Below are 18,463 nucleotides of genomic sequence, written 5' to 3' on the forward strand. Positions count from 1 at the left end.
CATTATTGTTACCCTGAAGTCTATATCTGACATCTTGCTTAGATACATATCCATCAGATCTGCAGGGTAATCCATCATCTCTGGGTATTTTCTTTGTTGGTAGTTCCTCCTCCTATTCATTTTGTTGAGTTGTGGCTGAGGAAATGTATAGCCAAGAATATCAACCAGAATCCGGGTAAAGTGCACCCTGGGAATGTTTGAAGTAATTGGAAGTCGCCACCAAAAAACAAAAAACCACAAACACAAACACAAACAGCCAAAATAAGGCCCAAGGGTAAGATTTATAAAGCACAAAAACAAAGAAACAAAAAGATGACCACCACCACCAACAAAAAGGAACCCAAAATAAAAAGGTGGAAGTGTCAGGAAGGTAGGTATAAACCCTTGATGTGGGCGTGAAAGGGTGTTTCAACTCTTCCTGGATGTTTTTTGTTCTCTTTGTTATAAAACTCTACTTCCCAGAGATACAGGGAATTTATAACTGGTATATATATAAAGGTAGTATTAAATTGGGGGGAAAAAGGACTACATTGAAGCTTATATCTATATATATAAAAAAAAAGAAAAAGAAAAAAGTGCATGTATAAAAAAGCTCATGTTAAAAAGCTACCATGGAATACATTGCATTAAATATCTAGTTGTAATGAGAAGTAGGTAAAAAGAAAATAAGAAACATGAGAAAGAATTAAAAAATTTTAAAGAGAGAGAAAAGTTGTATCTAAGAAATATACAGGCCGTGAGACATCACCAGAAGCTTAATATATTGTTTTCCCCTGGTGTTAGGGTTTTACAGTTTTATGGGGACCCTTTGGTTGTCATCCTCTTGTTCTTCCAGCTTGTCTTCTGTTGGAGGGGCCTGCTGTGTTGTTTTTCAGACAACCCTACTTACACTGAATTGTCTTGCTCCCTATTAAGGAGCTAGGCTCTGTGGAAACTGGTTTTTTGGGCTTTTGTTCTCTGATAGCTCTTGTTCTCTGGCAGCTCTTAATGCCTTTTGTGAGGGTCAGGGCAAAGAAAAATGTCTGCACCCAGACCTCTGCCACAAAGGGGAGAAGTCACAGTCTGTTCTTAACTAAATACTCCAGAACACAAAGTGTCCCCCTCTGTAAGTGATCCTGAGAACTGAAGTCTCCCATAGGCAGGGCACACCCCAGTAATCCTCTCAGTGGTCAACACAGGCCCCCACTTGTCTCTGCCCCCTGTGTTCCCAAAGTGCAAGTGATTCCAGTCTGGGTGGTGTGGGTTGCAGCAGCGGCAGCAGTGGCAACAGCCAGCCCCCCTGGTCTGCAGGCAGTTTTGCACAAGTGACTGCACCGGTCCTGCTGTTTTCCCCTTAAGCTCTTTCTGCCCAATCACAGCTCCATCCTTTGTACCTCTCAACTGAAGATCCTCTGCCCCTGTAGAGATCCAGATGTATAATTTTACATTTCAGACTGGTTTTGTGGGTTCTCAGACTGGCTTGGTAGATATCCAGCTACATTCAGGGTACAAGTTGAAAGAGTCCTGCATTCCTCCACCATCTTGCCCCTCCTTCTCCCTCTTGATTCTTCTCAAACCATTTATTAAAGTGGCTGTCTTTTCCCCATTGAATATTTTTTTCCTCCTTTGTCAGAAATCAATTGACCATATAATCGTGGGGATCTTTTTGGGGGACTTCCTATCCTGTGGCATTAACCTATATGTTTATTTTTGTGCTTGAACCATCTTATCTTGATTACCGCGGACTTGTCATGTATTCTGAAATCTGATATTGTGATACACCTGTTCACCATACCCAGGTGTTCCAGTGGTGTGTTCTATGTTGGCTTCATATACCCTACAGCTGTGGATGAGATTTGTTTGTCTTTTATCCAATCAGCTGCACTGGTAGACTTTGCCTATTGTATGTTGACTGAGCAGATTTTGGTCCTTGTGTTGTTTAGGGACCTGTCTAAGGCTACTATGTGTTTGTCATTGGGTTTTGTCAACAGTCATGCTGTCTGTCTTCTCCCAGTCCATCTGTTGCAGTTGTCTGCATGTCATACTGAAGGACACTTTCCTCCACTATCCCCTGCAAGGCTTTCATTAGTCAACTGGGTTAACAGTAAGACCATATGTGTACCCCAAGTCTGAATGTTGGGCCCACAGCACAATGATCGGCAGATACTTTGTCTCTACTGACTGCGATAAACTTTGGTTTCTGGGACTGTAAACACACTTATATGTGGTTATCTCTTACTCTCTCCAGGGCCGGAGTCACTTTGGTATGGCAGCTAACCATGCCAGGATTACTTATAAGGTGCTTCAGTGCAGGAGTCACTTTGGAGTGATGCCTGTTGAATGGAGCAGATTTAATGGTGTGGATTCACAGGGTAACATGGGATCAGGGCACAATTTGCTAGCAAAACTGGGGGGAGGATGTTTGAACTGGTTCTGGCTATTTATGCTTAGAGTGTTCTCAAGTGTCCAGCAACTTATACTTGGGAACAGAAATAGAAATGGTACCCACCAGCACTTTTGTTCTTGTACAAATCCAAAAGCTTCATCTCTCCCGCACATGTTTTAAGTAAGGGTAGTGAATAGATCTATTTTACATATACCTGAGGCTCTATTAAAACTGCTGCTTCTATGCTGTGTGTCAACCTGGTATTACATTAGCTCTTTACTTTTGGGATTCAGTTTCCTTTTGCCTTCTGGCTCTCCCATATCTATGCCCACTGATTTCTTTTTTAAGTACCCAGGATTAAGACGTGCTGATTATAAAAAACTCTCAAAGTTAAGCCTCACTATTTTTCAAAGCAAATTATATCGAGACTCATCTTTCCAGTTTGAGTTTCCCCTGCCTGAAGACCAGAGTTTGAGGTCTGATCTTCTGTTCTCTGTGTCTGTGGTGTTTCTCCCATTTATGGTTAGTCTTGTCAAGGGTATGATTCCTTACTTCATCTCATCCCCTCTTATCCTACTTGATGTGGTCTTGTCTCTATGAATAACTGTGGAAAGTCTTTTCTTCCAGTGTTCAGGTCATTTTCAGTGTTAGTAGCACTGATGGAGCTGTTATCTCAGTGTGTATGGGATAGTGTGAGTACAAGATCTTCCTACTCTGCCATCATCCTAACCTATTTTCTTAATTAGATAATATAAATAAACACCATGAGAACAGAACTTGGCTAATAATGTTAAGTACTATTATTAATGGTTATTATTGTTTATCTATATAATTTTAGCAAATATTTTATGCATATAATCTTTTGTACATAGTAGGAAATAATGATGGTACACAAAGTAAGTCATTGGTTTTGTAAATGGTTGCAGAATACTCCATTATATGGGAGCGCCAAGATTTATTTCACCAGTCCCTTCTCAATAGATATTTGTGTTGCTTCCAGTTTTTGTTAACTTTAACATCAATAATTTATCTGATGAATATGCTGTTGCATATATGTTCAGTCCCTATGTTATTGGATAGTGATTTATTTTTTTCATTTTCAAAAGTGTTTGTTTTAATTCCTGTTAGAGCATACAGTGTTATATTAATTTCATTTGAACAATATAGTAATTCAAAACCTCCATATATTACCCTGTGCTGTTCATGAAAAGTGCAATCTTCAAATCCCCATTACTTATTTAACCCATTCCCTCACAAACCTCACCTCTGATCAATATCATTTTTTCTGTATAATTCACAGTCTTCTCTCTCTCTCTCCTTCTGTCATTTTCTTTTTTCCTTATTCCTTTGTTTTGTTTCTTGAATTCCACATGCAAGTGAAATCATATATTTGTGTTTCTCTGACTGACTTATTTCATACAGCATGATACTCTCTAGCTCCATCCTTGTTATTGCAAATGGCAAGATTTCACTTGTTTTATGGGTCTATAATATGCTATTGCATATTTATATACCACATCTTCTTTATACATCCATCAGTTGATAGAAACTTCAGCTGTTACCATAATTTGGCTATTGTAGATAATGCTGCTATAAACATCAGTGTTCCCATATCCCATTTAATTAGTAATTTTGTATTCTTTGTGTAAATACCTAAGAGTGTGAATGCTGGATTGTAGGATTTATTCTATTTTCCTTGAAGTTTTTATTTAAATTCTAGTTAGTTAACATATCTGGTGAAATTGGTTTCAGGTGTAGAAATTAGTAATTCATCATTTACATAAAACACCAAGTGCTCATCACAAACACCCTCCTTAACACCCATCAACCATTTAACCCATCCTCCATCCACATCTCTCTAGCAACCATTAGTTTGTTCTCCATAGTCTGAGGCTCTTACAGTTTGCATCCATCTCTCTTTTTTTGTTCATCCCTCTATGTTCATCTGTTTTGTTTCTTAACTTCCGTATATGAATGAAATAGTATGGAATTTTTCTTTCACTTATTGATGTATGTCCGTTAGAATAATAAACTCTAGCTCCATCGGCATCATTGCAAATGGAAAGATTTCATTATTTTTGGTGACTGAGCATTATTTTTTGTGACCGTATACACACACACACACACACACACACACACACACACACACACACCACTTCTTTGTCTATTAATCATTCAATGGACAACTGGGCTCTCTTTATCATTTAGCTATAATTAATAATGGTGCTATAAATATCAGGGTGAATGTGCCCCCTGAATCTGTGCTTTTTTATCCTTTGGTTAAATACCTAGTAGTGCAATTCCTGGATCATAAGGTATTTGTATTTTTAACATTGTAAGGAACCTCCATACTGTTTTCCAGAGTGGCTGCCCCAGTTTGCATTCCCATTAACAGTGCAAAACTGTTCCCATTTCTCCACGTCTTGGCCATGATCTGTGGTTTCATGTATTGTTTATCATAGTCATTCTGACAGGTGTGAAGTGATATCCCATAATTGTTTTGAATTGTATTTTCCTGATAATGAGTGATATTGAGCATTTTTTCATGTGTCTGTTAGCCCTCTGGATGTCTTCTTCGGAAAAATGTCTGTTCATGTCCTCTGCCCATTTCTTAGTTGGGTTAATTGTTTTTGGGGTGTTGAGTTTGATAAGTTCTTTATATATTTCTGGATACTAGTCCTTTATCAGATATGTCATTTGCAAATATCTTCTCCCAGTCTATAGGCTGCCTTTTAGTTTGTTGACTGTTTCCTTCACTGTGCAGAAACTATCTTGATGAAGCCCCAATAGTTCATTTCTCCTTCTGTTTTTTTCTTGCCTCTTGAGACATGTCTAGTAAGAATTGCTATGGCTGATGTCAAAGAGGTTGCTGCCTGTGTTCCCTCTAGGATTTTGATGGCTTCCCTCTCAGATTTGGGTCCATCAATTTTGAATTTATTTTTCCATATGGTGTATGAAAGTGATCAAGTTTAATTTGTCTGTATGTGGCCCTCCAGTTCTCCAAACACTATTTGCTGAAGAGACTGTCTTACTTCCAATGGATATTCTTTCTGGCTTTGTGGAAAATTAGTTGACCATAGAGTTGTGGGTCCATCCCTAGATTTTCTATTCTGTTCCATTGATCCATGTGTCTGTTTTTGCACCAGTACCATACTCTCTTGATGACTACAGATTTGCAATACAGCTTGATGTCCAGAGTTGTGATGCCTTCAGCTTTGCTTTTCTTTTTCAGAATTTCCTTGGCTCTTCAGGGTCTTAATGGTTCCATCCATATTTTAGGACTATTTGTGCTAGCTCTGTGAAAAAATGCTATTGATATTTTGATAAGGATTGGGTTAAATTTGAGATTGCTTTGAGTATTTTAAATGTTTTTTCTTCCAAACCATGAGCAGGGAATGTTTTTCCATTTATTTGTGTCATCTTCAATTTCATTCATAAGTGTTCTATAGTTTTCTGAGTGCAGGTTTTTGACATTTTTACTTAGGTTTATATCTAGATATCTTATGGTTTTGGTGCAATTGTGAATGGAATAGATTCTTTGATCTATCTTTCTGATATTTCATTATTGTTGTATAGAAAAGCAACAGATTTCTGTACATTGATTTTATAGAATTCATGTAACACTTTTAGCAGTTATTTGGTGGAATATGTTAAGTTTTATAGATAAAGTATCATTTTATTGGCAAATAGCGAAAGTTGGACTTCCTCCTTCCTGATTTGGATGCCTTTTATTTCTTTTTGTTGTCTGATAGCTAAGGCTAAGGCATCTGGTACTACATTAAATAACAATGGTGAGAGTGGACATCCCTATATTTTTCCTAACCATAGAAGAAAAGCTCTCTGTTTTTGTCCATTGGAGGTGACATTAGATGAGGGTTTTTCATATATGGCTATTATTATGATGAGGTATGTCACCTCTAAACCTACTTTGTTGAGGGTTTTTGTCATGAATAGATGTCGTATTTTGTCAGATTTTTTTTCTGTATCTATTGACATGATCATATGGTTCTTATCCTTTCTTTTATTAATGTGGTGTTTCACATTATTTGATTTCCAAATATTGAACCAACCTTGCAGCACAGGAATAAGTCCCACTTGATCACAGAGAATTTTTTAAAAATATACTGTTGAATTTTGTTTACTATTATTTTATTGAGAATTTTTGCATCCATTTTCATCAGGGATATTGGCCTATACTTTTGTTTTTCGGTGGAGTATTTATCTGGTTTTGGTATCAGGGTAATGCTGACCTCACAGAATGAAGTTGGAAGTTTTTTTTTCCTTTTCTAATTATTAGAATATTTTAAGAAGAATAGGAATTAACTCTTCTTTAAATGTTTGATGGAATTCATCTGTGAAGCCATCTCACCCTGGACTTTTGTTTGTTTAGTTTTGTTTGTTTATTAACATTTTGATTACTGATTTAATTTCCTTGGGTCTTATCAGTCTGCAGTATGTCATTTTTCTGGATAATTTCTCATACGCACTTTAAAACAATGTTTATCCTGCTGTTTTAGGAAGAATTGTTTGGAATATATCTATTAAATCCATCTGGTCCAGTGTGTCATTCAAAGCCATTGTTTCCTTGTTCATTTTGTTTTCATAATCTGTCTATTGTTGTACATGGGATGTTAAAGTCCCTACTATTATTGTATTATTCTCATGTAGATCCTTTATGTTTGTCATTAATTGTTTAATATATTTGGTTGCTCTCATGTTGGGTGCATAAATATGTGGAATTGTTACATCAATTTGTTGGAGTGTCCCTTTATTATGATATGGTGCCCTCGTTCATCTGTCATTAAAGTTTTTGTTTTAAAGTCTAATTCTTCTTTCTTTTGACAGCCATTTGCATGATAAATATTTCTCTATTTCCTCACTTTCAATCTGTAGGTGACTTTTGGTAAAAATATGAGTGTCTTGTAGGTAAGCTATAGATGAGTCTTGTGCTTTTTTTTTTTTTAATCCATTCCGACTCTATGTCTTTTGGTTGGAAAGTTTAGTCTATTTACAATCAAAGCAATATTGACAGATATATATTCATTGCCATTTTATAACTTGTTTTGACATTACTTCTGGAGATTTTCTCTGATCTTTTCTTGTTTTTGTCACTTTTGGTCTCTCCTTTGTACTCAAGGAGTCCCCTTTAATATCTCCTTCAGTGCTGGTTAGGGGTCGCAAACTCTTTCAATTGTTTTTGTTTGTCTTGGAATCTTTATCTCTCCCTTTATTTTGAATGACAGCCTTGCTGGATAGAGTGCTACTGGTTGCAGATTTTTCTCATTCAGCAGTTTGAATGTATCATGACATTCCATTTCAGTTTGTCAAGTGTCTGTTGAGAGATGTGTACCTAGCCTTGTGAATCTTCCCTTGTAAGTTAATGACTTCTTTTCTAAGATTTTGTCTTTGTCACTATATTTTATAAATCTAATTAAAATATGTATTAGTGTTGCCTTGCTTTTGTTGATTTTGATGGGTATTCTCTTTGACTCCTGGATCAGGATGTCTGTCACCTTGCCCAGAGTAGGGAAGTTTTTATTTATTATTTTCTTAAATTTTCTGCCCCCCCTTTCACTTTTCTTCTAGTACTCCCATAATACAAAAGTTATTACATTTGATGGAGTCACTGATTTCCCTAAGTGTATTCTTGTGTTCCATAATATTTATTTCTCTCTTTGGTTCAGTTTAATTATTTTCTTCTGTATCACTAATTCATTCTTCTGTTTCTTCCAGCCTTTTGTTCATTGCATCAAGCCCATTTCTAATCTCAGTAATTGCATTCTCATTTCTGACTGAATCTTTTTAAACTCTTCTATAAACGTGGTAAGGATCTCCCTGAAGTCCTCCATTCTTTTCTCAAGCCCAGTTATGATTATTGTCTTAGATTCTCTAATTAGGCATATTACTTATATCTGTTTTGCTTAGATCTCTAGCCATGTTCTTATTTTGTTTTGTTTTGTTTTTTTCATTTGGAATGAATGCTTCCATCTTGGCATTTGTCTATGTCTCTGCCTTCTTCTATGTGTTAGAAAATCTCATTATGTTTCCTGCTACTGAGAGTAAAGGCTTTATGAAAAAGAGGTCATATATTGTCCAGAGCCCTGTGCTTCAGGGAGAGTCGTTGGTGTGTGTTATGTGCACTTTGCTGTTGAGTTTTGGGTGCTCTATCCTTCAGGTCAATTGTCTTCAGAGGGTCTCCTTGCCTGCAGTGGGAAATATTTGGTGTCCAGCCTGAATTTGTTGAGTGTTATCTAGGTGTGTCCTGGCCTGCTTGTTAATTGAGCCCTGACACAGCCTCCATCAGAACTGTGGCACTGCAGATCTCTCTGGTCAGGAGATGTGGTGTGGGCATGTGTTTCTGCTGATATTATGGATAAGGAGCCTGGTGTGCTTGGATTGAAGCAAGCTTGACCATGAAGGTCATTTCTGTCAGAGCACATGGGATTTGGACTTGTAATAAGCAGGCTAGGTAATCAGTGTGGGTAATGTGTTTCTTCCCACAGGTTGTTCTGTGTTTATGCTGAGGGGCAGAGGAAGAACATGTTGCCAGCAATCTCCCTTGTCCCTGGAGAGTCATGTCCAGGAATGCTGCCTCTAAGGTATATGCTCCAAGAAGAGCAAATAATCTCCCCCTTTGTGTGCCACAGATGTTTTTAGATCACTATTTCCATGCCATCTTCCCGTGGGTTGTTTGGTTTCTTTCCAGGAGTAGGTCAGAGGCCTCAGTTCTCTATTGAAGTCCAGCCACTGACCTTTAAAGCTCTAATCTTTGATCTCTGCTGGTTGCAAGAACTCATGAACATCATTCCCTCTTGTTTTCCCAACCAGTATCTTTGGGGAAATTCTCCTTGTGGATTTCTGTGTCCCACCCCCCACCTTTCTCTGTGCCCACGGCTCCCTTCCCTCCACAGTACCCAGGATCTCTTTCTCTCCTAAACCATGTTTCCAACTTTTTTCTTTTTATTTTTTTTTAAAGATTTTATTTATTCATCAGAGAGAGAGAGAGGGAGAGAGAGCGAGCACAGGCAGACAGAATGGCAGGCAGAGGCAGAGGGAGAAGCGGACTCCCTGCCGAGCAAGAAGCCCGATGCGGGACTCGATCCCATGACGTTGGGATCATGACCTGAGCCGAAGGCAGCTGCTCAACCAACTGAGCCACCCAGGCGTCCCAACTTTTTTCTTTTTAATGTGGCTTTTTCTCTCCCTTCAGTTATAGAGTTTTTTCCGTCAGTCTTCAGGTTAATTTTTTGGTATTTAGAATATTTTGATGATTATATAATTGTGTTCATGGGACAAGATAGGCCTGTGTTGCTATAAAATTGTCTCTTAAAGTCTCTCTCATTTGACTCTAGTGTTTTTGGACAGTTGTATTTTTATTTGTTTCCATGTACTTTTTAATTTCTTTCATTTCCTGGCTGACCCATTCATTGTTGAGGAGAATCTTGTTTAACCTAAATTTATTTTTGCTCTTTCCAATTTTTTTTTCTTGTGGTTGACTTCTAGTTTTATACTTTTGTGGTCAGAGAAGATGTATGGTATGACTTCTGTCCTCTATTTTGTTGAAGCATGTTTTGTGGCTTAATATGTGATCTATTCTGGAGAGTGTTTTGTGTTTACTTGAAAAGAATGTGTGTTATGCTGTTTTAGGCTGGGTGGAAGCAAAATCTTTAGATATAGCAGCTTCCTACATCCCCACCCAGGGCTGAAATTTGTACTGAGACAGCTTTACAGTTTAAAGATGTCACAATACCTTGTTCTTCTATGTTACTTCTTATGATAAAACAAGTAAAATGTTGAGAAGAGGAATGGGCAGGAAAACCTAGCCAACTGAGTCTGTATCTCACAAACTCTTATGGAATTCCTTATAAGAAATATATAAAAGGAGGTCACAGTCTTCATTCAGGGAATGTCTGAATATGTTGGGGAACAGTATGTTCAGTCCTTACATGCTGAAACAGAGAAATTATTGTGTTTATACATCCCGGCTTCCTCTCTTGCCCCATGTTATTAAAATGTAGTTTCATTACAACTTTACCCAGCTAATGGAAAGATTATGATCTACTCATGCCATGCCATATTGAAGAAACATAAAATGAAGATAAAATCAAGATATTAGCCATGGTTTCTAGAGTTTAAAATATTTTTTATTAATAAAAAAGTACAATAATCAAACACAAGATTGCTTAGTACCCAAGCACACGCCCTGCTTGGCTGTCACAGAAAGAAAGTCCCACTGGCCTAGAACAGAGAATACTCTAAGTGGCCATGCTATCTCAAGCAATTCTTTTTTTTTTTTTAATTTTTTTTTTTTTATTAATTTATTTGACAGAGAGAAAGATCACAAGTAGGCGGAGAGTCAGGCAGAGAGAGAGGAGGAAGCAGGCTCCCGCTGAGCAAAGAGCCCGATGCGGGGCTCGATCCCAGGACACTGAGATCATGACCTGAGCCGAAGGCAGCGGCTTAAGCCACTGAGCCACCCAGGCGCCCCTTGATATCTATCTCTAACAGGGTTGTATGTGAGACATTTCTCATGAGCATAGCCTCAAAGCCATGTCTCTGGAGCAAGAACTAAAATAAAATAGAGGAAAACCCAGGTGTTATTCTACAACACTAAAAGAAGGAGGCACAAACACAAGAGTAATAGAGACTAAAGCTTAATATGCTGTTCTGTGATTTCTTTAAACAATGGCATAAAACTTAATCCATTCACAGCAGTATCCTTTTCCCAGCGCACAAAAAAGGAATCAGTTTCTGAAACTGCTTTTCCGCTATGACCTCCTGTCAAAAAACAGGAATGGATCCCACTAGGGACTTTCTTCTTATTATTCATCAATACAATGAAAACAGCACTGCATATACATAGTTATAAGGTAATGTATGACACAACTACTTGTACTGACCCTGGGAAATATCTACTGGAATGGAAGGAGAGTTTCTTTCTTTCTTTCTTTCTTTCTTTCTTTCTTTCTTTCTTTCTTGAAGGAGAGTTTCTTAACAGTTAACAAAATAGCTTCTTTCTCCCTGCCCCTGACCCACCACCAGAAAAAGGAAAGGAAGGTAGGTTTTCCTTCCTATTCCTCTTCTTTGTCTGAGAATCAAAGAAATATCCTGTCACTGGTATAAATTCTATCATCTTCCATCCCACTCCCACCCCAACCACCCTACCCCGCTTCCCTCTTTATCTACACTATTTAGAGTATAATGAGTAGGGAAAAAGAAAAAAATGTAACTGGTAAAGTTGGATTAGCCGTAGTCTGAAGGGCTCTAGGAAGTTGCTATTGTGCTTTTAACAGTGTTACCCGTAATGTGGTCCAAACAAAGTTAGCATAAGGAAAGAATTCACCTTTTGAAGCAATGAATTTTGCCTACTTATTCATTTGGGCCCTTATGTACTTCAAGTCTGGAAACAGATGAGAATCCTACAGTTAATTAAGTGAATGTAGGGAGAATAAAGAGAAGAAGTAATATTACTTCCTGTGACCACTCTTCAATTATGTTTGTTATTGATTCAAATTTAGCTCTTTATGATCCAGGAAAACAAATTATCTCTTTTATCTAGGGTAAATTTAAGGTACTATAGTTATTATCATAGTGATGATTATAATACTTTGTTGTTCATTTAAGAATCTTCTGTTATTTTTGCCAACATCTGTTAATGAGAATCCTCACAACATTTCTGTGAGGTAGATTTTTGGATCCCCATTTTGTAGATGGGTTAACTGAGGCACAGAGAAGTGATGACTTGCCTTTCATTAACCAAGTGAGAAACAGGAAATATGGAGAGAGGCAATTTAGGGTAGCACCCTTATTGTCAGATATCCATACTAACCAGTGGGAAAAAGTAGTGCTAGGTGTTTCTTTTGATTGGGCACACCTACTTTCTTCTGTGTCCATTAACACACCATGAAGGATCAATAGTTTCTCTTCACTTATTCAACAGAGGGTCAATTCCCAATGTCTTGGTTCTTGAGAAAACATTTTTGGGGAACAGGATAGACTCCAAGTTCTTGGAACTCAGATCACAGAAATCCTGAATTGCTGAATTTTGCAGATCACTTGGTTTCAAAGAACTGTTTGAGTTCTAAAAATGTTACTATTATGTACTTAAGCACTATGCTTTAGTTGTTTCTCACAGTCATATAGGTTAACAATTGAGATACCGCTATACATGTGTATTGGAATCAAAAAATTAAGTAAATAGGTAGAGTGCAGGAGCAAGGTTTGTCACTGTTGGAATGGGAAGCGATACATAAAGAAGATAAAAATTTAGAATGAACCCTGTGGTAATGAATTAGAGCTAAAGACATCAGTATAAGCTCATATTCAGCTTAATAAAGATATGGATGATTACAGATAGAAAATTTCTAGATATGTGTATATGTGGGTTAGTGTACACACATATATTTCTTTGTTTTATCAGTTGAGATAACCTAGAAGCAATACCTGGTAGCAAAAGCATACTTGATGTTCAGGTCTCGGTTTCTAACGTAATTCTCTAGTAAAAGGAACAAGTATAGAAGTGGACCAAAAAATATATGATTTCACAGGATCATTCAGTAGTGCCAGAAAATAAGGATGTCTTTAAAAAATTGGTGAGGATATGTCAAAAGGACTTGGGACTCAAACCAAAAGAGTGCCCAATGGCCAAACCAGGAACAATTTGAGAAACAAAATAAATTTGTATTGGATTATAACTCAAAGTATAAAATAAATATTCATGAGTCTCTACTGATACAAGTCAATGATTTCATAAATAAGTAAATGAAGGAGAAAAGGCAAATCACCCATGCAAAGAATTCCAAATAATTTATCTAGATACTCACCCTCAAGTATGTGGTGCATAATTCACCAATGCTTAAGTGTGGGCTTCACATAGTGGATTCTTTCCAAAAGGTACAGCAAGGAGGGGAAATGTACAGAGGACAAACCTAGCAAACATCATCTCAGCATATGATCATGGTTGGCATCAAGAGTATAAGTTACTTTAATTTAATGTGATGCAAATGGAAGGTCACCTTAGCAATCATCCTCCCCCCAAAACCCATAACCTCAGTTTCATCATGAGGAAAACATCAGACAAATCTCAACTGGGGGGCATACTCCTCAAAACTGTCAAGATCATAGGAAATAAGGAAAGTCTGAGAAATTGTCACAACCAAGAGTAGCCTAAGGGTGTATGACTATTAAATGTGATGTGGTATCCCGAATAAGATGTTAGAACAGAAAAAAAGATACTAGGTAAAAACTGAGGCAATCTGAATGAAGTGTTTACTTTAGTTAATAATAATATTACTTGGGCGCCTGGGTGGCTCAGTGGGTTAAGCCGCTGCCTTCGGCTCAGGTCATGATCTCGGGGTCCTGGGATCGAATCCCGCATCGGGCTCTCTCTCTCTCTCTCTGCCTGCCTCTCTGTCTACTTGTGATCTCTCTGTCAAATAAATAAATAAATAAATCTTTTAAAAGAATAATAATATTACTTCATTACTTGCAACAAATGTACTATACTGATGAAAGATGTTAATGATAGGGAAAACTAGATTTCCGTTATAGGGAAACTCTCTGTACTATCTCCACACTTTTCTGTAAATCTAAAACAGTTTTAAAGTTTAAAAAAAGAGTTTTTTTAAAAAGATCTTGTATCATATGATTTCACTCATGTAGAATTTAAGAAACAAAACAGATGAACATATGGGGAGCAAAAAAAGAGAGGGAAACAAACTATAAAAGACTCTTAAAGACAGAGAACAAACTGAGGGTTGATGGAGGGAGGTGGGGGATGGGCTAGATGGGTGATGGGCATCTAAGGAGGGCACTTTTTTTTAACATCTTAGTTTTATTTTTTTTTTTTCAGTGTTCCAAGATAAGGAGGGCTCTTGTTATGAGGAGCACTCGGTGTTGTATGTAAGTGATGAATCGCAGACTTCTACTACTGAAACCAATATTGCATTGTATTTTAACTAACTAGAATTTAAATACTTTTTTTTAAGAGGAAAAATCAATGCAAATAGGTTTTACAAGTCTAAAAACAAATATCACTCTCAAAAACCTTTTTGTCTTACCATAATTCATTCCACCTCATCTACCTAACCAGTTCACATTTTTCAGTTTTTCCTGAATTTTCCAATCATAAATATCAGTAGTTATGTTCAACTGCCAGTTATTTACAGACGAAGGATTTCCACTGCAACAAATCCCAGAATATTATTCAATCTTATAAAACAAGGCCATTTTTCATGCCTTATGCACTTGTCCACAAAATGGTGCTTTGCTAGCATGAGCACTATAAATTCAATTAATTCCAGTTGTTATCTAAGATAGTTTCTTTCCATCTCACTGTTTATTTAGCAAAGTTCTATATGGTTTTGGTGCAGTACTGGATTGTAGTGTATTTGGATCCCTGTACTCTATGAAGTACTGTAAATGCATCTAGATATATTTCCTAAAGAATATGTAAATAATTAGAAGGATTTTATCATTATTTGGAGGGGATAGGACAGTAATAATAGAGTTTGAAATGTTTTCTAACAATAAACGATGAACAAAGTCCCACATTACTTTGAAGGGGAAAAAATTGAATAAAGCCTTAAGGATGTCAGGGATAACAATATTTAGAATCTTAATCTGATCATCTTAATTAATACAACAATATGAATGATATGATTGGTTAGTAGGTTATATGATCAATGCAAAAGGTCCTGAGGTTTAAGGGGCACGAGTCAGTTATGAGCTCTGGAAATGGGGACACAGGATAAAAGTCCTGGAGAAAATGGGTAAGCTCTTTGACTCTACTGTGAAATACCACATCAACTACTCAATTATAAGCTTGAATTAATGAGTGACTGTAGTTCACAATCTGTCTTACAGCTATAGAGAAGTTTAACAGACTGGCCCTAGATGTTTCCTAGTGCTTTATCAATTAGTTTATAGTCTGGAACTTGCACACCAAAAGTCAGGGGAAAACCTATATCAAAATAACAATAATATTAAAAATCCAAATGTCATTTTGAAAAATACACAGCCCTTGAATTTTTTAGGGTTTTTGGTCTGGAAAGACACTGTAAGTTGAAACGATGTAAATCACAACTGAGATATTATAGAAAGTGTTTGAGTAGAAAAATTGCTTGCCTAATGTTATATATCAATGACCATAAGCACATTTTATTTACTATTTAATCAACTGTAAATGATATACTGTGAGTGTTCTAGAGTTTTCTGAAGCATAACATGTAAAATTGGAGAAATACTGTAATCAATCATGTCAGATTTCTTCAATTTAGTTTTATAATGTGATCCAGGAGAATGGGTGTGCAGATCTATAAGGCCTCAATGAAATATCTGGAAAAAGACTCTGACCCATGTTTGTTTCATCTGTAAAATGTGAATGATGGGTAGGACTAAGATCCCTTCTTAATGCTAGAATTTTTCCATTTAGTCAGAATGGATGATCCTGGGAGGTTGTAACCTAAAGTATTCATGCAGGAATTGGTTGAATATCTGCCAAGGGAAAGGGGTTCAATATGAAGACAATCTTTAAAAGAGAGGCTGAATTTAAAATTAAGTAATGCAAAGCCCTTCCTGCCCCCAGGTAGAGGAACTAATGCCATACGGAGGTAGATCTGAGGTCCAGGGCCTGGAACAGAGGGTTTTATGTTCTAGGGACTGTTATGAAATAACCCAATTGGGTAACCAAATGTGTATATTATGTAACCTGACATAACGGCTAATGAAATGGTTAAGTGTTCATAGCACTTGCAGAACATCAAATGGCTTTTTATGTCAGTTTCCCATAAAATCCTTTTATATTCCACTTGAAATATAGGAATTCATGCTAATGCTGTCATGGAATGAACACATTTTTTTTTTCTTCCAACCCTTCACCTTAGTATAACATAGCCCCAGTGTGTAATTTCTCATCATGCAATATGCTCATAACAGTTGCCTTATGTAAACAAAAGAATAAACAGTACAGTGCAACCCCTCAAGAACTGTCTCAACAGGCTGCCATCATTTTGATACTCTATTCAAATGAAAGCCTCCATTTGTTTTCAGAATATTCCTGATTTTGCTTGTTCCCATCACTGTCCAACATATTGGAGCAATTTCCTCCCTACTGACATGTCACTGCGTGCTTTGAATATTTGTTCAAATTTAACCTAATAGAGAAGGTAACTGTGCAGCTAAATCTTTATCCTGAAGGAGGAGGAAGAAGAAGAGGAAATAGAAGTAAATAGAAGTAAGAAGAAGAAGTAGAAGTAAAAGATCATTTCATTCCTTTTGGCGGACTTGAAAAGAAGCACCAGCACTGTCTGAAAACTAAAATGTAAGAACAAATAAGATTGGATTTACAAAACCTTTGAGTTTGGTAAGGGACTCAGCTTATTCACTGAGAATGTGCCCTATATTCAGGACTCACATCCCTATAAATCTTAAGAACCAACTAAATTATTATGCCTTTTTCTTTTTAGGAACTTAAAAAAATAGTTATTTTAAGACACTACCAACCACTTTTAAGTATTGATTAAAAAAAAGGATAAACATTTTAGAAAATAAGAAAAAAAATGAAATGAGGAGCAGTGTATTTTCATTCACAGCTTTGAGTTTGATTCCTGTTTTGCTTCTTTAGAAAATGTCTTATCTCAGAACAATGGTGGGGTGGGGGAATAGGGGCAACTATGGGTGCTACACTGGAATTCAACCCATGGGAAGCTGTAAAAACTGGATACTGGATAGTGGAGAGATGAAAGTGGACTATGAGGATCCCCCATGGGAGACCATCTATCTTTCCCTATAGTCTCATCAACCTGGCTTAGTGAGCTGTTCCCACCCCATTCGAGAGGCAAGCTGAAGTCAAAGAGGAAAAGATGGCTATGATCTCATTGCACATACACGCACATGCACAAAAAAGACCAGTGCAGCTCTTCTAGTACACTCTATGCTGCTCACATGGTGTCGTGGCACCTGTGGTGCAGAGATAGGTGGTCAGAGCGAGAAAAGCTACGGTTGCAATCTGTGCACTGGAAGGGTTTGATGCCTGTGTGCTTGCGAAAATGGCGGGTGAGCTCATCTGAACGAGCAAATTTCCAGGAGCAGCCATCCCACATGCATTTATAAGGCTTCTCTCCTAAAAAGGGGAATATGACAAAAATGAAGGGAGTCAGAGAAGAGATGTTTGGATACTGGAAAGAGAACAACGTGTATAATCATTTATCAAGGTTTTTGTCAAAACTTGTGGCAATCACTTTGAAGAAATGTTCTCTACCCTTACAGAAATACTAAAGAGAAGCCAAGAAGGCAGAGTGGAAACTATGTAGGGGCTGGCTGAAACTTTGCTTGACTTCTGACTCTACTACATTCTAGCTGTGTGACCTTGAATAAGTCACTTCTCTTTAGTCCAGTCTGTTTTCTTATCTCTAAAGGGGGATAAAAATACTTCAAAGGATGTTTGAAACTTTTTTTTTAAATCACAGTAAGCAATAAAACTTGTATCCAAACCTAGGTCTCTGACACTTTCCACTATACCACATTATAATACCATTACCTCTCTTCTAATAGCTCCTAATAAATATTCAAAAATAAAATCATACACACAGGGAGAATGTGATTCACTAGAATGGGCCCTCCCCTAAAGCTACAGGCCTTCTTCTGTGTAAAGTCAAACACTCAAGGGTATGGGATGGAGTTAGAAGAAGCTCATCAAATTTTTTGAAATAGGTCCAAGCTTGTTATCTTTAGACTGCATTGGGTTTATATATGAAATATGCTCCAGAAAGAAAGCTAAATGAAAAGAAAAGTAATATAAAAAAGGATTAATACAGTATGACTCCATTATGTTTTATGGCTCAAACACCACATATGTATATACTCAGAATAAAGGCAATATCAATATACTTAAATGTAAATTATGAGAAATGATTAACAGTGAATCAATATATGGAAAGTGAGGATGAGAGTAGTAGGAAAATAACTTCCTTTCCCCCCACTTTTCTGTATTGTTTGAAAGTTTTAAAAATCATGATGTTGTATCTCATAATAAAAATTTTAAAATAGGCACAGGGAGATCAGTGGTTGGAAATTTGTGATGAAGTAGGAGGACCCTAG

At 37.0% G+C, this 18,463-nt stretch overlaps 1 protein-coding gene across 1 annotated transcript in view; it reads right to left on the reverse strand.

The window, feature by feature from the left end:
- Positions 1-17,304: 17,304 nt before the first annotated feature.
- KLF8 (KLF transcription factor 8) overlaps positions 17,305-18,463 on the reverse strand; it is a gene marked incomplete at its 3' end in the record, with an annotated part of 258,713 nt that continues 257,554 nt past the window's right edge. Inside the window, 1 exon segment of the mRNA XM_082717462.1 lies at positions 17,305-17,486. Within this exon segment, the coding sequence (XP_082573588.1) occupies positions 17,305-17,486 (182 nt within the window).

The sequence above is a fragment of the Mustela nivalis genome (assembly GCF_964662115.1).
Source record: "Mustela nivalis genome assembly, chromosome: X".
In the NCBI taxonomy this organism is placed as follows: Eukaryota; Metazoa; Chordata; class Mammalia; order Carnivora; family Mustelidae; genus Mustela; species Mustela nivalis.